Here is a 23,727-nt window from a genome sequence, read left to right as displayed (position 1 = left end):
TTGAATGTCCATATACTAAAATAAAATATGTTATGCCATGAGTGTACCTTCATTTACTATTACTATTATTTTGAATGGCCATGGAAAATAAAGCAATGTGATAGATTTACCTGGTTGCAAAAAGTAGTCCGTTAATTTACCTGATGAACTTTCACCTTTTGCTGACCCTTTATGCTTCACAGAGCTAATGTGTGCTTCTAAATCATTTGCACCTTTATTAGCAACTGACACATAAGTGCCAGCTTTACATGTCATACATTCTGCTTCCCACAGATCTTGACCTGGACGAAAGCATAGGAATTTTTTGTGCAAATCTTCTGTAAATTTGCACTTTCGTTTGGGCATTGTTTCCACTCAGCTGTCATTTGCTGCTACTGTCAAGCAACTGTTTGATGCCGAACACAACAGCGCTTTGAGCATTCGCGGAGAGATTGACAGGCAGGAATTTGGCCAATAGTTGCTGCAAGCCTCTTATAATCGACCAGTTGGTGTGCGAGAAGGCAGGACTTATAAAGAGGGGTTAAAGCAATGCAAATATGCGCACACACACAATGAAGTATTAGACCCGATGCACATAATAATGCACCTAAAGCCGAATCCTGGACATTTTCGCTTTTTTAAGGTCTGGAAAAGAGGACATGTCCAGGAAAAAGAGGACGTATGGTCACCGTCATGGTTACTGGTGTAACCTCCGTTCCCTGATGGAGGGAACGAGACGTTGGTGTCGATGTAGTGACACTAGGGGTCACTCTTGGGAGCCCGAGACACCTCTGGTCTTTGATAAAAGGCCAATGAAAATTGGCGAGTGGTATTTGCATGCCACTCCCCCGAACATACGGGTATAAAAGGAGCTGGTATGCAACCACTCATTCAGGTTTTACGCTGAGGAGCCGATATAAGGTCTGGCCATTTCAGCGGGTAGTTCAGCGTTGTGGCAGGAGGGACCAACGTCTCGTTCCCTCCATCAGGGAACGGAGGTTACACCAGTAACCATGACGTTCCCTATCTGTCACTCACTCGACGTTGGTGTCGATGTAGTGACACTAGGGGTCCCTATACAAAACGCCACAAGGCTGAACTGTGTTACGTGAACTGGCGGTGTGTGGTGGGCAGACTTGCTGTGTGCCTCATAGCCAGCACACCAGGTCGACACGTAACCTCCCCCAACACAGTTATGAGTGTCGAACGGCCCTTTTTGGGGACAAGTCGACTACCCAGAGATAGAGACAGGCTTAACCCAGTCATGGCCTCTTTCCCCTTCTCTTTTTCCACTCCCTAAAAAAGAAGGGGGATTATCCGACTGGGCCGCCAGGTCTAGGGGGGGGATATTTAAGTGGAAGAATACATCACATGGTCTTTCCAACCATGTGGAGAGCCTTCAAGGTAGATCCTACCCAATGGGGGAGGAGTTACTACAACATGGAGACTGAGGGGCTCTGCCCAAGGAAGACGCAGTTTGCCAGTAGGGAAACGAACTAGCGGAAGATATAGATCGCATGGGGTTAGCCTTACAGGGAACCGCCACATGCGGAGCACCTACCCCAGAACCGGGCTCTTAGTTAGCGCGTGTACTGGGCCGGCAGCAAGTCTCTCCGAAAACTCGACTGCCACAGGGCTCGGAGGAAGTCAACCAGGGAACAACCTTTGTGAACACTACTGGGAATTAACAGCGCACGTCTTCAGCTCAAAAGGAGGTGGAAGGCGCTATGTGCAAGCGATACACCCGGCCGGCTATCCCGGGCTTATCCGCTTGTGTTGCGTGCCACTACCTGGGACGAAACCGGTTCCACCCGGAGGTTGTAGAACCTTGCAAAGGTGTTGGGTGTTGCCCAGCCCACTGCTCTGCAATGTCTGTTAGAGAGGCACCTCTGGCCAGGGCCCAAGAAGCCGCTACACCACGAGTAGAATGGGCGCGTAGCCCTACCGGGGGCGGCATGTTTTGGGCGAGACATGCCATAGTTATGGCGTCAATGAGCCAGTGGGCGATCCTCTGCTTGGAGACAGCGCTTCCTTTCTGCTGTGCACCGAAGCAGACAAAGAGCTGCTCAGAGAGTCTAAAGCTCTGCGTGCGATCCAAATAGATGCGCAAAGCGCGCACAGGACACAGCAACGCCAGGGCTGGGTCTGCCTCCTCCTGGGGGAGCGCTTGCAGGTTCACCACCTGGTCTCTAAAAGGAGTGGTGGGAACCTTGGGCACATAGCCTGGTCGGGGGTCTCAGGATCACGTGAGAATAGCCCGGACCGAACTCCAGGCACGTCTCGCTGACAGAGAACGCTTGCAGGTCACCTACCCTCTTGATGGAAGTGAGCGCAGTCAGGAGGGCAGTCTTCAAGGAGAGTGCCTTAAGCCCGGCTGACTGCAAAACTCAAAGGGGGCTCTCCGTAGACCCTGATAAACTACAGAGATCCGATGAGGGAACAAGGCGTGGCCTGGAGGGATTCAGCCTCCTGGCGCCTCTTAGGAACCTGATGATCAGATCATGCTTCCCTAAGGACTCACCGTCGACTGCGTCATGGTGTGCTGCTATGGCAGCAACGTACACCTTCAAGGTGGAAGGGGACAGCCTCCCTTCCAACCTCTCTTGCAGGAAGGAAAGCACTGATCTGACTGCGCACCTCTGGGGGGTCTTCCTGATGGGAAGAACACCACTTAGCGAACAGACACCACTTAAAGGCATACAGGCGCCTCGTAGAGGGAGCCCTAGCCTGAGTGAATGTGTCTACCACTGCAGGTGGGAGACAGCTTAGGTCTTCCACGTCCCGTCCAGGGGCCAGACATGGAGATTCCAGAGGTCTGGGCGCGGGTGCCGGATGGTGCCCCTTCCCTGAGAAAGAAGGGCCTTTCTCAGGGGAATTTGCCCGGGGGGAGCTGTCACGAGGAGCGTGAGGTCCGAGCACCACGTCTGGGCGGGCCAGTAGGGTGCTTACCAGGACGACCTTCTCCTCATCCTCCCCGACCTTGCACAGGGTCTGTGCGAGCAGGCTCACTGGGGAAAACGCATATTTGCGAATGCCAGGGGACCAGCTGTGTGCCAGCGCGTCTATGCCGAGGAAGGCCTCAGTGAGGGCGTACCAGAGCGGGCAGTGGGAGGATTCTTGGGAGGCGAACAGGTGCACCTGTGCCTGACTGAATCGACTCCAAATCAGCTGGACCACCTGAAGGTGGAGTCTCCACTCTCCCTTGAGGGTAACCTGTTGTTACGGCGCGTCCGCCGAAGTGTTGAGGTTGCCCGGGATGTGAGTGGCTTGCAGCGACTTGGTGCTGCTAACTCCGTTGGAGGAGACGGCGGGCGAGTTATGACATACAGCGGGAGCGCAGACCGCCTTGGCGGTTGACATATGCTACCGCTGCCGTGCTGTCTGTCCGAACTAGCACGTGCTTGCCCTGGATCAACGGCCGGAACCTCCGCAGGGCGAGCAGAATTGCCAGTAACTTGAGGCAGTTGATGTGCCAACGCAGCTGCGGACCCGTCTAGAGGCCGGCGGCTGCGTGCCCGTTGCCAACAGCGCCCCAGCCCATTTTGGAGGCGTCTGTCGTGACCACGACGCGCCTGGAGACCAGTTCTAGTGGAACACCTGCTCGTGGAAACGAGAGGTCGGTCCAAGGGCTGAAAAGACGGTGACAGACCGACGTAATGGCCACGCGGTGTGTCCCGTGGTGCCATGCCCGTCTCGGGACTCGAGTCTGGAGCCAGTGCTGAAGCGGCCTCATATGCATCAACCCGAGCGGGGTGGCCACCGCCGAGGACGCCATATGCCCCAGGAGCCTCTGAAAATGTTTCAGTGGAACCGCTGTTTTCTGTTTGAACGCCTTCAAACAGGCCAGCACCGACTGGGCGCGCTCGTTCGTAAGGTGCGCCGTCAAGGAGACTGAGTCCAACTCCAAACCGAGAAAAGAGATGCTCTGAACCGGGAGGAGCTTGCTCTTTTCCCAGCTGACCCGAAGCCCTAGTCGGCTGAGGTGTGAGAGCACCAGGTCCCTGTGTGCGCATAACCCGTCTCGAGAGTGAGCTAGGATTAGCCAGTCGTCGAGATAGTTGAGAATGCGAATGCCCACCTCCCTTAACGGGGCAAGGGCAGCCTCTGCGATCTTCGTAAAGACGCGAGGAGACAGGGACAGGCCGAAAGGGAGGACTTGTACCGATACGCCTGACCCTCGAACGCAAACCGCAGGAAGGGTCTGTGTCGAGGAAGGATCGAGACGTGAAAGTACGCATCCTTCGGGTCTACCGCCGCGAACCAATCTTGATGCCGGACGCTCGCTAGAATGCGTCTTTGCGTCAGCATCTTGAACGGGAGTCTGTGTAAGGCCCGGTTCAGTACTCGCAGGTCCAAGATTGGCCGCAACCCACCGCCTTTTTTCGGTACAATGAAGTAGGGGCTGTAAAACTCCCTCTTCATCTCGGCTGGAGGGACAGGTTCTATCGTGTCCTTCCGTAGGAGGGTAGCGATCTCCGCGCAAGGTAGCAGCGTTTCCATCTTTCACCAAGGTGAAGTGGACACCGCTGGACCTGGGCGGATGCCCAGCGAAGTGAATCGTGCAGCCGAGTCGGACGGTCCGGACCAGCCCTCGCGACGGACTGGAAAGCGCAAGCCATGCACCCGAGTTCCGCGCAAGGGGGACCAAAGGGACAACGTCATCGGATGTACCGGCAGGTGGGGCCTCGCGGCGGGGCGGAGCTTGAGGTGCCACACCACATCGTGGCCGTGCTGAGTCCGAGGACATCGAAGCACTTACCTGGCTCCTTGTGACCACCCCCGGAACAGCCTGGGACGGGGGAGGAAGAGGCCTGTCCTCATGACCCGTGGAGACTGTCACATCGGGGGCGGATTTGTGCCACAGCTGGGCGCTCAGGGTGGGAGACCGCCACTGGAGCGCCAACCTGCCAAATGGAGTGGTGGACGGTGGTCATGATGCCAGCCGTACACACCGAATATGTGACCCAGGGAACAAGGAAACCACTCTTGCGGAGCTCTTGAGTACTGCAGCCACTTGGGCATGCAGCACAATTTAAATGCAAAAGGTAACAAAAAGAAGATCTGCTTACCAGCTCCAGAGCAGCGGGTTTCGTTGTCCCTGGGTCGCCCGTCTCAGGGGCGCTTCGAAGATCTCCATGGGTTCTTCGGTGCCGGCTGTGAGATGGGTGGCGTCGGCTTCCTGCGGTGGGCTCCACGCCGGGGCCGGGCCGGAGGGGCGGGCTGCGGCGGAGCCGGTGCAGTCACCGCAGGGGGACGCCCACGGCGATGAGTAGATGGGGGGATCTTGAGCCACGGCGGGGCAGGACAAGCCGGCTAGCATCCATCTACTGCTCTACCATCGAGAACTGCTGGGCAAAGTCCTCGACAGTGTCGCCGAATAGGCCCGCCTGGAAAATGGGGGCAGCAAGGAATCGTGTCCTGTTGGCCTCACCCATCTCGACCAGGTTGAGCCAAAGGTGGCGCTCCTGGACCACTAGTGTGGCCATCGTCCGCCCGGGAGACCGCGCCGTGACCTCCGTCGCTCGGAGAGCGAGGTCAGTCGCCGAGCGCAGTTCCTGCATCAATCCCGGGGCGGAACTACCCTCGTGCAGTTCCTTTAGCGCCTTGGCAGACTTGCAGGAGAGCCATGGCGTGCAGGACGGAGGCGGCTTGTCCAGCAGCGCCGTAGGCTTTGACCGTCAGAGACAACGTAAACCTACAGGCCTTGGACGGGGGCTTTGGGCACCCACGCCAGGTGGCGGCGCTCTGCAGGCATAGGTGCACCGCGAGCGCCTTTATCCACCGGGGGATTGCCGAATAACCCTTGGCCGCCCCACCATCGAGGGTAGTGAGAGTGGGGAAGCTGAAAAGATCGGGACCGTGCAGTAAAAGGTGCCTCCCGCGATCTTGTCAGCTCTTCATGCACTTCCGGGAAGAAAGGAACGGGGCGGGGCGTGGCTTTGAGCGGCGCCGCGAGCCCAGGAACCAATCACAGAGCCGCGAGGGTTCAGGGAAGAGCGGTGAAATCCACTCTAACCGACGCTCGCGGCTGTCCAGGAAAGCATGTCGTCATCTCCGCGTCAGCCTGTGACTGGGCTATCGACCCCGAAGGGAGGAGCCCAGCCGAGGCTTCCGACTGGACGAGCCCGCTCTCCGATGCTGCGCTCGAGAGCTCATCACTTTCGCGGGCTCCGAATAAGAGGTCGAACTCGCCGTGAGACGAGCCGGCGGACTCACCCGGAAGCCCGATCGGGGCAGACGAGCGTGCTGGGGAATGGGAGGTCCGCGGGGGGATACCCGGCGGAGGCGGTCCCATTGGGGTCCCCAAATCGCCCCCAGTGCTAGCCGCGCTGGCCTCAAACCCGTGGGTAAAAGGACCGAGGCGGGAGCCTCTGGGGTGGCTCGCTTCCTTACGAAGGCGAGCCGCGACCGCAACGTTGCCATGGACACATTCTCGCAATGAGAATGTGACCATCCACGAACGCTGTCTCCGCGTGAGCAGTGCCCAGACACGAAAGACAGTGATCGTGACCATTAGAAGGCGAGAGATAACGAGCACAACCAGGAATAACACACAATCGGAAAAGCATCTTTAAAAAGACGCGTCTTTAAAAAGACGTTCCGTGTGTGCGCTCTTTTAGAGAAATATATACTCTTTTAGAGGGGAAAAATGCTCTTTCAGAAAATATACTCTCTAGTTTTTCTGCCGAAGCGCCCAGGGGCATTCTCTGCAGTGCACCAGTGCAGAGGGGGGAGAAGCCACTGAAATGCGCCGTCAGATCCAGCAGGTGAATGAACAGTAGTATTCAGCTCAATGAGCATGACCGTTCGGCTCCGAAGAGAAAATCTGAATGAGTGGTTGCATACCAGCTCCTTTTATACCCGTATGTTTGGGGGAGTGGCATGCAAATACCACTCGCCAATTTTCATTGGCCTTTTATCAAAGACCAGAGGTGTCTCGGGCTCCCAAGAGTGACCCCTAGTGTCACTACATCGACACCAACGTCGAGTGAGTGACAGATAGGGAACCTAGGTTTACTGCTCAAATAAGATTTATTTTGTGAGTATGATTCTACAACTTGGAAAGCAGTTACCTTTGTCCAACACTGTGATCCTTGGTGCATCTTTGAATTTCTACAACTAACAAGTCATCTAGACCATCTTTGTTCAACTTATCATCAAATAGGACTGTTTCAGATTTTAATCTCTTTCATCATTGTTCATTCATCTGCCAATCTCATGTTGTTTATGTTCATATTTGGTATTGTTTTTGCCATATTATTTTTCTCTCTTTGAATGTTTTATTTCAAGAAATGGTGTAGTTGATTTACTTTATGGAATTCTTGTGTTATAATTATACTTTATCATTTTTAATACATGTATGGAAAGAACGACACTGTTGCTCTTGTGTATTCATTGACTTTATTTTACTTTCATACACTACCTTTGGATCCTTTGGATAATAATAGCAATAATGAGTCCCCCCATATCTCTTTCGTAACACCTTAGTTCAAAGTAGCTGAGGCAGGTTATAACGTAGAATAAAAATTTGACTTAATATACATTAAAAACACTAGGAACACCCTATTTCATATGGAAATATAGTGATAAACAGCAGCAAAACACTAAATATTTATCTAAAAAGAAAACAGTGACAAAGGCCTTTAAGGCTGCGCGGGTGACAAGTGCCAGCTTTATCAGTGATTTATTTAGGTCAGCGCTTCTTAAACTATGTGTCGTGACCCAATAGCCATGCATGTTGGGTCACGGCAAATTTTAATAAATGTGCAGTTATTTCCTTAGTAAGAATAACTGAAATTGCTTAGAGCAGATGCACTTTGTTCAGTCCACTCTTCCATGCTGTTGCGCTGGCCGGGATTGACTTTGGGCTTTTTTCATATGACTTTGCACTCTGCAGTGTCATTGGATAGGCATGCTCTCTCTTACCGCAAACGTCAAATGGAACTGAAATATGAATTTACACAGGAATAAAAAAAAAAAACTGAACCCTTAGATGGCACTCTGCCTCCTCATTTCAAAAGTCCACCACTGGTGTATGTGTGTGTATACACAGATGTTTATAGTTCCCTATCTGTCACTCACTCGAGGTTGTGTCGATGTAGTGACACTAGGGGTCGCTCTTGGGAGCCCCAAACATCTCTGATCTTTAAGAAAAGGCCAGTGAGAATTGGTGAGTGGAATTTGCATGCCACTCCCCCGGACATACGGGTTTAAGAGGGTTGAACCCTCCTAGGCTGTGCCTCATTCCCTCGTGGGATCTCTCTGTGGTCCTGCTGGGCCTGCGGTGAGCCCCGTTTGAGCCCCTGGAGTCAGTTGAGCTAAAGGCGGTCTCATTAAAGGCTGCCCTCCTGATTGCGCTCACGTCCATCAAGAGGGTTGGGGACCTGCAGGCACTCTCTGTTATCGACACCTGCCTGGAGTTCGGTCCGGAATACTCTCACGTGGTCTTGAGACCCTGACCGGGCTATGTGCCCAAGGTTCCCACAACTCTTTTAAGGGATCAGGTGGTGAGCCTGCAAGCGCTGCCCCGGGAGGAGGCAGACCCAGCCTTGTCGTTGCTGTGTCTGGTGCGTGCTTTGCGCATCTACTTGGATCGCACACAGAGCTTTAGATGCTCTGAGCAGCTCTTTGTCTGCTTTGGCGGACAGCGGAAAGGGAACGCTGTCTTCAACAGAGGCTTGCCCACTGGATCATGGATGCCATCGCTCTGGCATACCAGGCCCAGGGTGTGCCCCCTCCTTCGGGTTATGAGCACACTCCACGAGGAGTGTGGCGTCCTCCTGGGCACTAGCCAACGGCGCCTCTTTAGCAGACATCTGCAGAGCACCGGGCTGGGCAACACCCAATACCTTCACGAGATTTTACAATCTCCGGGTTGAGCCAGTTTCGTCCCATGTGTTGTCAGGTACGAACAGGTAAGTTGCAGGACAGCTGGCCGGGCATTCCACTTGCGCACAGAGCGAATTCGGTGGAGGAATTCGTAGCCGGGCCCAGTACGTGTGCTAGGATGCCCTGTACTGGGGTAGGTGCTCCACAGGTGCTGGTTACCGCTGTAACCCCTTGTGATGTATTTTCCGCAGTACGGTTTCCCTGTTGATAAATCTGTGTCTCCCTTGGGCAGAGCTTCCTCTGCCACCGGTTGCCGTGTTTGTAAAGCTCCTCCCCTCCGGGTAGGACCTACCACAGCATCTCTCCCACGTGCGGCTGGCAAACCCATGTGTCGTATTTGCCACATGTTAACCTCCCCTTCGGGCAGGATGTGGTCTCCGCGGTATTTTTCTCTCCCGGGGAAGAACATCTTTCCCGACGTGAATATATATGGCCCCAGCTGAAAAAAGTTTTTCACTCTATGGGGAGAAAAATAGAGAGAAAAGGATGTGGCTGGTGCGGCCTGTTCCCATTGTGGATGCGTCTTGTACCCCCACAAGAGGAAATTTTTTTGGTCTACAAACTGGTAATTACAAGGGTATTATGCTGTAAATGTGGTTTATGAGGACATTTCTAGTGTCCCGATAATTCAGATCACTTAAACATACTAAACAATGTTTTTTTGAAAATGTAAAAATGCAGAAAGTTTTTTGTGAGGGTTAGGTTTAGGGGTAGGGTTAGGGGATAGAATCTGTAGTTTGTACAGTATAAAAACCAATACGTCTATGGAGAGTCCTCATCAGGATAGCCGCACCAACCTGTGTTGTGTGTGTGTGTGTGTGTGTGTGTGTGTGCGTGCATGTGTGTGCAGGTGTGGGCAGAAATCTTCAGGATCATTTGGAGTTGTATGTTCAGCATCAGTGCACTCAACCCATCACACTGTATAAAGCACAGAAGCCATTTTTCATGCTAAAGATCGGTCTGGAGTGGCTCCTGAAATACACAGGTGAAATCACATTCATGGGGCACTACAACTGAACACTGTGGGTGAATCTCATGAAACCTGTCAAGAACATACACTATATTGCCAAAAGTATTCGCTCATCTGCCTTTAGACGCATATGAACTTAAGTGACATCCCATTCTTAATCCATAGGGTTTAATATGACGTCGGCCCACCCTTTGCAGCTATAACAGCTTCAACTCTTCTGGGAAGGCTTTCCACAAGGTTTAGGAGTGTGTTTATGGGAATTGTTGACCATTCTTCCAGAAGCGCATTTGTGAAGTCAGACACTGATGTTGGACGAGAAGGCCTGGCTCGCAGTCTTCGCTCTAATTCATCCCAAAGGTGCTCTATCGGGTTGAGGTCAGGTCTCTGTGCAGGCCAGTCAAGTTCTTCCACACCAAACTCGCTCATCCATGTCTTTATGGACCTTGCTTTGTGCACTGGTGCGCAGTCATGTTGGAACAGGAAGGGGCCATTCCCAAACTGTTCCCACAAAGTTGGGAGCATGGAATTGTCCAAAATCTCTTGGTATGCTGAAGCATTCAGAGTTCCTTTCACTGGAACTAAGGGGCCAAGCCCAGCTCCTGAAAAACAACCCCACACCATAATCCCCCCTCCACCAAACTTCACAGTTGGCACAATGCAGTCAGACAAGTACCGTTCTGCTGGCAACCGCCAAACCCAGACTCGTCCATCAGATTGCCAGATGGAGAAGCGTGATTCATCACTCCAGAGAACACGTCTCCACTGCTCTAGAGTCCAGTGGCGGCATGCTTTACACCACTGCATCCGATGCTTTGCATTGCACTTGGTGATGTATGGCTTGGATGCAGCTGCTCAGCCATGGAAACCCATTCCATGAAGCTCTCTACGCACTGTTCTTGAGCTAATCTGAAGGCCACATGAACTTTGGAGGTCTGTAGCAGTTGACTCTGCAGAAAGTTGGCGACCTCTGTGCACTATGCGCCTCAGCATCCGCTGACACCGCTCTGTCATTTTACGAGTTGCTGTCATTCCCAATCGCTTCCACTTTGTTATAATACCACTGACAGTTGACTGTGGAATATTTAGTAGTGATGAAATTTCATGACTGGACTTGTTGCACAGGTGGCATCCTATCACAGTACCACGCTGGAATTCACTGAGCTCCTGAGAGTGGCCCATTCTTTCACAAATGTTTGTAGAAGCAGTCTGCATGCCTAGGTGCTTCATTTTATACACCTGTGGCCATGGAAGTGATTGGAACACCTGAATTTAATTATTTGGATGGGTGAGCGAATACTTTTGGCAATATAGTGTATCTGACTCATATTTCTCACCAAACTCTAATTCTTTTGCATAAAGAAAATGCAGATTTTTTGGATTGATAAACACATTTCCACAAAAATGATTTATATTTTATTATATTTATGCATCATGTAGAATGTGTTGTTCTGCCTTTTATTTTATTCTAATATATATATATATATATATATATATATATATATATATATATATATATATATATATATATATAAAATATAAATCATTTTATCTCAAAAATATTTTTTATTTTAAGTTTTTTTTTAAGGTTTAAGAATCATGGGAATTACAAAAAATAAAATAAAAATTAAAACGTCCAAACACATTACAGTAATGAAGTTGTGCTTAAGATTACTATGAAAATGAATATCATAATGCAAACTTTAACAGTCTTTCTTTAGCATATAATTTTTATTTTTATTTTTATTTTTAGGTGAAATATGACCTGGACATGTTTTTGTGAAATTCACTTATTTGAAAATTGACCCTTCGTTAAGCCCCACCTTAAAGTGCTTCTGACCAATCCTGTCTTAGCAACTGTTGCCTGCCGCCATTACTCTGACACGTGTTTTCCAATTACAGCCTATGGAAGTAATGTGTGTTTGAGTACTTTTAAGGGGGATTTTATCAAAATAATCCAAAAAATGTAAAAACGTTGTTGCCAGGTCATTTGTAATAGTGACACTAGTTACCCAGACAGGATACACGCAGTGTTTTTCTTTCTTTCTTTCTTTCTTTCTTTTTTTTATAATCTTTAAATAAATCTGGAGAAGAGCATGTTATGGATTAAACTGTCAGTCCTCATTCACAAATGAACATATAACATCTTCAACGACACCTACATTTGCTCCAAGGTAAATTAATGCTAATAACTGAACATTAATTCATTTATTTATTGATTCAAGTCATAGTAAAAGCGATAGTAAATAAACAGTTCACAGCACCAACATGAGTGTGTTATGAGATGTTATAAACAGCTCTGTTCACTTACGCTAACGTTATTATTATTAATGTTATGTGTTATCGCTATTAAATGAACTTTTGCTCTTTTCAAGTGACTTATAATCGTTTGCCTTGATTTTGATTCACCGTTTTTTAATCAAATTACTGTGTAATTTAACAATCTACTTAAAAAAACTTTAGATAGATGTGCATTACAATGTCACTCTTCATACCAGGTAAAATATAATCCGTTCCGTTTATAAGAATATTTGGCGAAAAACCGCATCGTTCACAGCAATCTCTTATTTATTCCTATGGGAAGTTCTGCAGAGCTTGTCAGAGCAAGTGACCGTAACCAAGGGGGGCGGAGCTTAGCGAAGGGTCAGTTGCACTGATAAAAGTTTTTCAGTCTGTTCAATAGAAAGAGAGAGATGTAATATTTACTCTTCAGTTTACAGATGATAATGAAAGAGATGTGAATGTTCTTTGTTCTTAGAGTTTCTTCATCACTCATGTGTTGTCTGTAGGTTATGGTGCTACAGCTCATTTGGAGAGCGGTGGTTTCATTCGCAGTCGGCCTGGCGTTTCTCATCCTGATATTCAGTTCCACTTCCTGCCCTCTCAGGTCATTGATCACGGACGTGTTAAATCCAAGATCGAAGCTTTTCAGGTCTGTGAAGTTTCAAGACTATAGTTCTTCATGTTAATGTTATGTGCATGTATTTGTATGACTGTCACTAATCCAAGACTAGGGATTAGTTTTTGTTCTCTGTGTAAACCATTTTCTTAAATCAAACCATTAAACCAAACCAAATAAAATAAATAAACCAGACTGGCCATTCTCTGTTGACCTCTCTCATCAACAAGACATTTCCGTCCACAGAACTGCCGCTCGCTGGATGTTTTTTGTTTTTGGCACCATTATGAGTAAATTCTAGAGACTGTTGTGTGTGAAAATCCCAGGAGATCAGCAGTTACAGAAACGCTCAAACCAGCACATCTGGCACCAACAATCATCCATGGAATTATCTAATCAGCCAATCATGTGGCAGCAGTGCAGTGCATAAAATCATGCAGATATGGGTCAGGAGCTTCAGTTAATGTTCACATCAACATTTTCCTAGTCGACTAGTAGTCCTTAGTTTAAGCAATTAGTCAACTAGTTGTTGCACGTTTATGATATTAATTTAATTATTGGGGGGGGGGGGGGATCAGAAAATGGTTTGAGTTCCAGGGCTGAGAAGGAATATTATAAGTAACATTGCTAACACTGTTCTACATTACAGAGAAATACTAAACTGTAATAATGAGCCTTTAAAATATAAATTTTACAAGTGCGCACACGAAGTGAGCCGCAGCGATACCGGCAAAAGCGATAATGATTCTGAATGTGTCGGAAAAACCAGCAAGGAGACTGTCTGAACATTTTGTTAATTTATATAGAGAAATGCACATTAAGGTTGTGCCGACAGACGAACTCGGGGATCGAAGATGGTCAGAGTGATCGCCAGTTGCTGATGCCTTTGACGATGTCAAGACGACATTTGGCTTTTTTCCCATTAATGTATTAAATTATTATTATTATTAATATTATTAGGCTATTATTATTATCAAATTAATATTATAAATAATTTGCCCCACGGCACACAGACACGCGCTTGAAGAAACACACTTTATTATATTATTATGAACAGATGACAGAAAAGCCGTCTATGCACATGTATGTTTGTACGGAGGCATGCAGTCTCGTGGCACACGTGCATGTAAAATGTTCTCACTCTTTCTTTGTTTCTGTCTTCTGAAAAAAGAAAATTTGTTGCAAGAACAGTATTGTCTATGAGTGCTGCAAATGACCTCAGACATCTCAGCTCAGGATGTGCTTTAAGTTCAGTTCGCTTTATTTCCACAGAGCAGTTCATTGTGACCACAACTCTGCAGCCTATACATCTGTGATTTAAAACGTAAAATAATACAAAAACACCTCAAACCATGATTTATATTTCAGTGATTATTATCATCATTATAATTATTATAATTGTTTTTATGTCTTCATTTGTGTAAGTAATTTTCCGCCTGCATGTTTAGATGGATACTTGCCTGACGGTAAATGGAAAGGTGGTTACATACAGTATACAGTATATATATTATATATATTATTTTATTTATCACATTTGATCGTTATTTTAATAGCTTTTTTGTTTGGAGTGCAATTTGAATTTAGAAATGTATTTGATTTAAATTTTTTAAAATAAATAAATTACATTTTCATTGCAAAATCACTAAAGCAAGAATATTCACCGATCCCTCAGCCCAGGGGTTGCCGAAGTAATTGGATATTGTGATATATATATCGTGAAGGAGGGAACAAAACGAATGTATTCACACACATGATGTATTTTCCCAGACAACGAAATACCCGACCGGTAGAGAATGCACAGATGAAGTAGGTTCTTTGCCAGAGAGATGTTGTCCTTCACAACTGTTGAAAAGCCATCTTTCAAAAAGTTGAACAACACAAATTTTAATTGCACTTAATTTTTTTCTAGTTTCATTTGAATTTTTAGTTAAAATAAATAAATAAAGAAATAAAGTTCAAAGTGTAGGGCTTTACTGGTTGTTTAGATCAGCATTACTATCAGAAATAATTAATAATTATTTCTTTAGTTATTAATTAATATTTAAATTAATTAATTGAATCTAACTCATTAAAACCTCATATGGGGCTCCAGTAAATGTAGTGTGCTACGTTTAGGAGCAAGTTTGGTTATTAGCAATAATTAATAGTTATCAAAGATAATTACTAATTATTAAAATCAATAGAACATTGATGAGAATCATTGTTAGCTTTTTTAATCCTTTAAATCAACAATTATCAAAGATAATCGTTAATTGTTAACATCGATGAAACATTAATTAAAATTAACACTAGCTTATTGATCATTCAAATTCAACAATCATCAAAGATAATTATCAATTATCAAAAATCAATAGAATATTAATAAGGATTAACATTGACAGGGCACCACCCTGAAATCAGGGACTAATAACCAGATAGTAAAACAGTCTCAATATTAGATTGTTTTCTTAGGAAAATCGACATCCGAAGAATATCGATTTTCGGGAAAAAAAACAAACAATGAATGAAGGTTTGAATCCGAGCACTGACATCCCGTCAGCATGACACAGGCGTATGCAAAACAAACCAAAACACTTCTCTTTGTAATATAAACAAAGTTTATTTATGCAGTGATATCAATTAATAATTAATACAATGCAGTCAATAAACTTCCGACTTACAACTACAAACAAAACAGTGATATGATTAGATATGGAAATAAAAATAATCCTATAACACATAAGGTGTGTGTGTGACAGTGTGTGTGTGTAAGGAGGGATGCGCACAAAATGGCGGACGTGACTCTCGTGGAGAGTATGTCATGCGAGACTTCCGACCAGGGAATATGACCGCGAATGGGGGCAGAGAGAAACCAGTCAATGGCGTCTACCAGTTTACCGCGTGTATCCGCTTGTACGATAGCTTAGGGACAAAGCTGGGCTTTAGCATTTAAGCTATCTACGGGCCAAAATTTGTGCCAGAATGTTTGTGAGGGGTCGCGTGCGTGCGTGTGTGTGTGTGGTTAGTATGAGAGAGAGAGAGAAGTGACAGCCCTAAAGCCGATATCGCGATCGTGGGAGAGAAAGCAGCTGTTAGTTCATCACTCAGAGACGCGGTGGATGGCTCGTAAACAGTCCCGCGTTATTTGACTCTTTAATGGATGAACTCGGTTGCTGTCTCACCCACGATGGCGAAATTGCACAACAGTCCAATTTGGTTGGACCACAATACAGCAAAACAAATTCGTGATAATTAATACCCTGAATATTAATAATGAGCGGACATGGCGATCCGTAAACTGTACAAGCAAAAACCTTGAAACACAAGAATAACACACTATAATATTCTATCTCTGCCCAGACGTAAACCTCTTACTTGAATCGCATGAGGACACAGGTAGGATGTGTTTTCCTCCGTCCTTTAACTCTGACCCGGTTCCTCGAGGCTCGGGTGATGACGGGAGGCCGTTTCCTCGCTCTGTCGGCGGGCGGTACGGCTGTTGATTCTCGGCGGGCTGGCAGAGAACTCAGAAATGTCGACTTGATTGAAGATGGAAGAGAAATCTTTAATCTCTTCACTTCTGTAGGCAAACGGATGAAGATGCGAATTGCTCGGCGGTCTCCTTCGGATCTGTTAAGAGTGTTCGGATGAACACAGAGTAATCTCAACTCGTCCAGCGAGATGGAGATTGTATGGCCACAGTTTCAAGTCGGACGTTACTTCCTTGTGCCACGAGGTTGCACCTGAGAGCAGCGAAGAGCTGCGTCCACACGCTGCAAACAAAGTTGCTGGTAGCAAATCCCGAAAGCATTTCAGAGGTATTTCAACTCCTGATGATGTCATGGTTTGAGGTGCGTTCTGTTGTGTGCCTCATCCAATAGGAGTTGAGAGTTCGATCCTTTAGTGAGCAAGGCTTCATGGGATCTGTAGTCTGTTTTGGACTCCCTATGTTTGATTTTGGCGTGATTTTTATCAGTAAGATTTACGACTTGGAATGTGGGGGCTTGAGTTAGGTTTTTACGACTGTGTTAGGCCTGCCTTTGTCTTCTATCTGAATACATGAGGCCCAACAAAAGTTTGAAATCAAGGTGTCTTGCTTTTTTGTGTAGGCTTAACCCTAACCCTATCTAATGAAAATTACCCCATAGTACCACCGGCAGTAATACCGGTGTTCGTTGGTTTGAACATGAATAATTAATTACTGCATGGACCAGCCATGTAAACGATCATGTCTGTCGTCACTGACTGTGTGACTTCGCCACATCCTGTGGAGTTGTTTTTTCTGCAACCAACCGACCAATCAAAACTTGGTCGACCAAGACTCTTCTCATCGACTAACGTTTGGTCGACTATTAGGGGGCAGCCCTAATTTTCACACACAACAGTCTCTAGAATTTATGCCGAATGGTGCCAAAAACCAACAAAAATCATCCAGTGAGCAGCAGTTCTGTGGATGGAAATGCCTAGTTAATGAGAGAGATCAACAGAGAATGGCCAGACTGGTTCGAACTGACAAAGTCTATGGTAACTCAGATAACCGCTCTGTACAATTGTGGTGAGAAGAATATAATCTCTGAATGCTATTCTGAGATGCGTGTTGGCGCTGTTTTGGCGGCACACAATATTAGGCAGGTGGTTTTAATGTTGTGGCTGATCGGTGTATACACACACACACACATTCATGTTAATTCTCCTTGCTGCCATAGAACATAACAACATGCAACTGAAATAATATCAGAATTTGTTAATATTCTGATAATTTATGTGTCATGGTAACCCATATAAAGCCGATATTCCGGTTTCTAGAAATCAGAATAAGATTGCTGGCAATGGCATATGCCTGCATTAATCTGAATTCTGTGTCATGGGAACACCTTATTCAAAATATATACAGTTTATTTCTCATATCTGCATGCCCAAACTAAAGTAATTATGAGTACATTAAGACAAATTGAAAAAAAACTTTTTTTTTAAAGTCCAGGATATTAATAAGCATGAATGAATCTCCAATATAATTTCATAATATTAATTTTCATTTATATAGGAAATGATCATGTTCTTTGCCTAACCAGAATATAGACATAAATGGAAAATTGTATCTATGTAAACGTGGCTATTCTTTTAAAAGATGCTTTTAAATTACTTCAATTATTGAGAAAAATTGCATTCCTGACACTAGATATTTGGCCCTCACAAAATTATATTTGGCCCTCAAAAATACACGGTTGTGTAGCAAATTAAACATTTCTCCTTTGACCATATAATTGTGAGTTTTCGTTCATTGTGAATTGTGTGTGATGGTTGTAGGTGCACGTTGGACCCATGAGGAGCACAAGTGTTGGTTGGATCAAACTCAAGAGTAAAGACCCGCATGCCCACCCCATCATCCAACCCAACTACCTCTCCACGGGTTAGTTTACCCTGTTTACTCTGTTTCTGACTTATTTATATCAGCTGAGTCCTCAGGCAAAAGAGTATTGAATGAAATGATGTTTGTTCTCTGTTAATGCATTCTATTGATGATCTTAGCAATGTGTTTAGGGGCCAAGCACCATTTGTTTATACTGTAGATCCTTTCTGGTTTTGTCTCATTATTATTCTTCATTATGTTCTGACTTGGGAGTCTATGGCAGCTCATGGAAATTTGGTAAAAAGTTAAAATTTGGCACACTGCTGTCATGCCAGATGTGTCTAGCTCAAACTCTCTAGCGCTACTAATATTTCAAAGTTGCTCATAAAAAATATTCAGAAAGTGAATCAACTTGAAAAACGAAGCAGCTACTATGCTGAAAAAATCTAATCTTAAACCAGCCTAAGATGGTTTTAGCAGGTTAAGCTTGTCTTCCGGCCTGACTAGCTGAAACGTGTCCAACCCATTATAAAGTCAGCCAATAGACCAGCAAACCACCTTAAGCTGGTTTAAGATGTTTTTTTTTTTCAGCAGGGTAACCCTGGGATCTTGCCCTGAGGATCAACTTTATGACTGTGTCCCCTTAAACTTCCCTTAAAAGTTCAATTTGCTCACATCCTTTGAACAGATCCTAAACCCATATTTCTGCTGTTTTCTGATTCTTTAGATGGAGCTCCAGCACTCCTGTTCTTGCTTTAACTTGATGTCTTCTGTGTTTTCATTGCTCACCATCCCACAGACACTGATGTTTTGGAGTTCAGAGAAAGTGTGAAGCTCACGCGAGAAATCTTCGCTCAGAAAGCCTTTGACCCGTTCCGCGGCCCCGAGGTGCTGCCCGGCCCTGCCGTCCAATCAGATGCGGAGATTGATGCATTTGTTCGGCAAAAGGCGGACAGCGCATACCACCCATCCTGCACGTGTAAGATGGGCGGAGCGTCTGACGTCATGGCAGTGGTGGATTCTGAGCTGCGTGTGTACGGTTTGGAGGGGCTGAGGGTGGTGGATGCGTCCGTCATGCCCAGCATGGTGAGTGGCAACTTGAACGCCCCCACGATAATGATCGCGGAGAAAGCAGCAGACGCCATTAAAGGGCTTCCCTCACTCCATGACCCGCAAGTGCCTGTTTACCAGCCCACCAGTCTACACACACAGAGATAACAATGACATTTGGCCTGGACCAGATATGATCATACATTTAAAGGGATCGTTCAACCAAAAATGTTTAATCACCCTCAAGTTGTTTCAAACCTATATGACTTTCTTACTGTTGTCGAACACGACCACATCTGTCAAGCACAAAAACACATAAAAAACATAATAAAAGTAGTCCATATGACTTGTGCGCTATATATTCCAAGTCTTCTGAAGTCATTCGATAGCTTTCTGTGATGAACAGACACAAACTGAAGTGGATATTCACTTCTGTGAAGCTTTCAAATCTAATTTCTAAATTACGAGTAAATGCTAGTTACGAAACACATGAGATTTATTTAAGAATTGATTATTAATATTATATTAATATAATGCGATACAGATACTGTCTCAGATTACACAAACCTTCTCGCAACAAACACTGAGCATGCAAGATTATTGTCTTACAGTGACACCTAGTGGCCTGGAAGCTGCATCATTCAAAATCAATAGTTTTCAGTTACAGGTGCCATTATAGAAATTTACTATGCACAGTAAGCCTGGATTCATTTAATCCTTGAATGAAAGTGTCCAATAACAGGGCAGTTACTGAGATAAAGCGAATAGTATTCAGCTGGTCATGTGATTCTAACATGTAGAATAAAAGAGCTTTTATAAGGTTACTAATACGATTGAACTCTTCATCTCACATGAGGGGTCAAGATTTCATACATATGTTTCAGTATTACTATTCATTTCTTTTAAATCAAGAAAAAAATGACGGAGTTCACCTTTAAATGAAGAAAGTTAATGCTGCCGCATTCACCCCCTGTGACACTAAATAGGATTAGTGGGTAAATGGATAGATGAACTATGCTTTTAAGAAGTGTTTATGTAGTTTTGTATAATGGTACATGTGTGTATAGTCAAAAAGCCAGTTTTCTTGCCATGAATTAATCACCTTTCTAAACAACCTTAAAGTGTCATCCACAATGCTGGAGTCCTGTAAACAGCCAGTACAGTGTGTCTTCAATTCTGACGTGCACTACAATAATTAATTTAGTTATAAAAAGGATAACGATTACTATCAGGAGCACAACATGATGTGATGTAATCTGTAAGTGCCTTGATTTTAGTTGTAACAGTGTTGAATGTACAGTCATGTGATCAGGGACCTAAAAATACCATCATACATCTTTTGTATGATAAATGCAGTTTAATTTTATTTTATTTCTTAAATGAAAGTTACTCAATCACACAGTGGTTGAGTATTGACAGAAGTGGTGTAGCCAAGTGTGTGCCCACCCTAATTAGACCCTGGCCCACCCAGAATATTAGAGGTTTTTCTTTGACTTAAAATATATATGTATAAAATAGTGTAAAAAAATGCATAAATTCTGATTTCTGAAAGTGTGAAAGAACTTTTTGGATGCGCCGCTTCTCTGTTGTTATGTAAAATGTGGTTTAAAAAAAATTGGGGCGAAAACTTGGCCCACCTAAAATAAATTTCCTGGCTATGCCTTGATTGACAGCTAGGATTTATAGCACATATTTTACCAATAAGCACACCTTTGCAATTATGGATTATAATCATTGATAATTATGAACAAAACATTGCATTAGCTGACTAACAATAGGACATTTAATGACAAAGTATCTATCTATGCAAATAATTGTTTATTGTTTACAGTGAGAGAGAGATTTTATGCTTTTTCTTTAACATTTCAAGATTTCTATACTGGTACAATGTATATATATATATATATTTTTTTTTTTTTAGTTTTATTAAATTGGATTTAATGAATTGTAATAATGAGAAAATGAGAGAAGTAATGTACAAAATGCACATAAAAACACTTCAGCAAACTGTCTCATCAGTCGTTTTTGTGATTGAACCTATACACTTGATGCAATCATATAATAATGCAATGAAGCAAGTCTCCGGCAAAATGTATTTGGTCCTATTGGTTCGCCTTTCAGACAAGCATGTTATTCATCATTCCGGGTAGACGATGGTCAACACTCGACTGGAAATAACATGCACAACACGAATGACTTCTACTTTGTTTTTATTGAAATAATGGCTAGTAGTCAACTGAAAATCTGATCATTATAACATAATTTAATTATATTTGGAAATTAGAACATCATGAAAAAGAAAACACTTTCAAAATAAATATCTGGACAACTGTCCACAAACTATGACATAAAGTGATGTAAAACTCTGATGTGAAACTGAAATAATGATCAAATTCCTTTAAAACAGAAGTGTTTTCTCCAAATGAAAGTAGACTTTGCGTCACTATTAAAACACTCATGTTCATAATTTATCCATTCATATAATATATTTATGGCTTTAAACACCCTTTTAATCAGATGTTTGTTTAAAAAATATATCCTCTTTACTGTCTAGAATCATGAAAATGATAAAGGCAGTTGAAAGTTGTTATTCTACGAGTGCTAAATGTTACATTTGTGGTTGAAATCATTCTGAGTGGAAAAACGTCACAGAGACAAGAAAGGAAACAGCATGTGCTACAGAAGTACCCATTATTAAATACATTTAATTTGTTTCAAGCTCAGACATCACAACAAGCCCTGTGTGACTCTCAGACTGTTTTCTCAAATGACCCTTCACTAAGCCCCGCCTTAAAAGCGTTTCTGGCCTGTATTAGCAACTGTTTCCCCGCCACCATTTCCTCTGACAAGAGTTTACTTTTTTACAATGAGAGCCTACAAAAAACGTTGTTGCTGGGATACTTGTAACCATGATACGAAGTACATAGAGAGGATACACGCAGTGTTTTTTCATTCTTTTAAAAACAATCCCCACATCCCCTCCCCCCTCCCACGATGTGCCACCACAGACTGATCGTTGGACCCTCCCTGGCGACCCCTGTGAAAAACTCCTGGCTCCACCCCTGCATATAGAACAATATTGAATAAATGAAATGAAATAAAAACCAGTGCTGGTCTAGAGGCTGGACCAGTAGAAACAAAATGTAGCTGTCCAGCTTGGTCTTTCTAGTAAAGCTGGTTGACCAAGCTAATCTTGCAGTTAAAGTGTGAAGCAGTTAAAGGTGCACTCAGCGATTCCTGAGAAACACTGTTGACATTTGAACTCAACTGGCAAAATAAACACACCCTTCCCTTCAGTGCTCCTTTGGAAGCTCCGCCCCCCAAATTCATGCAAGCAAATTCATTCCTTTTACCTCTCGGAGGTCTCTCCACCGCTGAAAAGCCTCGCCGATGTTGACGCGGCTCCTAGCCCTCGACTTGTCATAATCCTTCCTTTTTTTTCTCTTTTTTTTTTATATTCATCTGACCTTTTTCTCTTGGTCTGTTTCTCAGCCATTTGTCCTCCTTGAAGTTTAGAATGTTCACATCACCCAGATTTGCCGTCGCTGTCCTCCTCTCGCTCTGCCCCCACACCCCATCCTGTGCACGTGCAAGAACCACCCCCCGTTGCTGACTGGCTGGAGTAGTGTTGTGTGGATCGGTCTGATCCACTTTGTTTTTGTCCTATTTATAGAGCCAGGGCTGTGTACAAATACTAGATTTTTTTTCAGCCCATCCACAGAACGGACAGCTAGCAGACTGTGAGAAGATATTTGCAGAATTTGACAAAAAGTGTATTGGATTAGAATTACTGAGTGCACCTTTAAGAAGCCTCACTGGGACACCAGGAACTGGTGACAAATGGGTGAAGTTTCACCAGAATTGTTGGCTTTGACACGGATGAGGCCGAGATATGAATGAGCAACACAACAGTACACACTTTACCACTCCAAGTGTTCATATTGCACTGATATGTTCAATGATCTTGCTTCTACTAGAGGAACATGTCAATAACGTAATGCATGACTAAACTCATAATTGATTAATGAAGTAGAGGTGCAGTATGGATGAAGCAGCTATTGAATGTGGCAGATTTGTTTGAGTACCTGAGGCCTAGAACACAGTCCAATACAGAACATAACAGTATAAATGTGCTGTACCGTACGAAAGTCTGAACTTTATTTTATAATGCTTTCATAAATGTATTGACCTGTGTAGCAGCATTGTAAATACTGATCATTCAAAAACCATTAAAAAACTTTTCTTGTAAAGTTTGTTTAGTATATATGGCTTAAACTTCTTGTATGAAAATATTTTACTTTAAATATCCAGCTCAATGGATTTCTAACTCCCTCGGCTTTAGTTCATCTTTAGTTGCCCATGTCTGCAGACGTTTTCAGCCATCTTGGTTCCGAAAGTATTTTTCCTATTGATTTCGTCCATAGGGATTTCATAAACCTTCATAAAAGTGTTGTAAGCCATGAACCAAGCCAATCAGCTCTGAGGTGAATCACAACATTACAAACTTTAATTTGAAGCAAAATAGTATTATTACAAAATATTTCAAAAACACATCAACAAATCATAAAACACAACAGCAAATCAGAAAACCCAACAGCAATTCAGCCGAAACGG

The 23,727-nt window shown here is 44.5% G+C and overlaps 1 protein-coding gene across 2 annotated transcripts in view; it reads left to right on the top strand.

Annotated features, from left to right (window-relative positions):
- Window positions 1-21,120, top strand: part of chdh (choline dehydrogenase) — a 55,899-nt gene extending 34,779 nt beyond the window's left edge. For both annotated transcript variants that reach the window (XM_051670163.1, XM_051670162.1), the window contains exons 5-8: window positions 9,719-9,853; window positions 12,625-12,767; window positions 18,021-18,123; window positions 18,863-21,120. In XM_051670163.1, the coding sequence (XP_051526123.1) occupies window positions 9,719-9,853; window positions 12,625-12,767; window positions 18,021-18,123; window positions 18,863-19,281 (800 nt within the window). In that variant the 3' untranslated portion in view covers window positions 19,282-21,120. The remainder of the gene's footprint in view (window positions 1-9,718; window positions 9,854-12,624; window positions 12,768-18,020; window positions 18,124-18,862) is intronic.
- The last annotated feature ends 2,607 nt before the right edge of the window (window positions 21,121-23,727 follow it).

This window comes from Myxocyprinus asiaticus, chromosome 33 (assembly GCF_019703515.2).
Source record: "Myxocyprinus asiaticus isolate MX2 ecotype Aquarium Trade chromosome 33, UBuf_Myxa_2, whole genome shotgun sequence".
Lineage (NCBI taxonomy): Eukaryota > Metazoa > Chordata > Actinopteri > Cypriniformes > Catostomidae > Myxocyprinus > Myxocyprinus asiaticus.
Note: the sequence above shows the minus strand (reverse complement) of the source record. Positions and strands in the feature narration are given on the sequence as shown.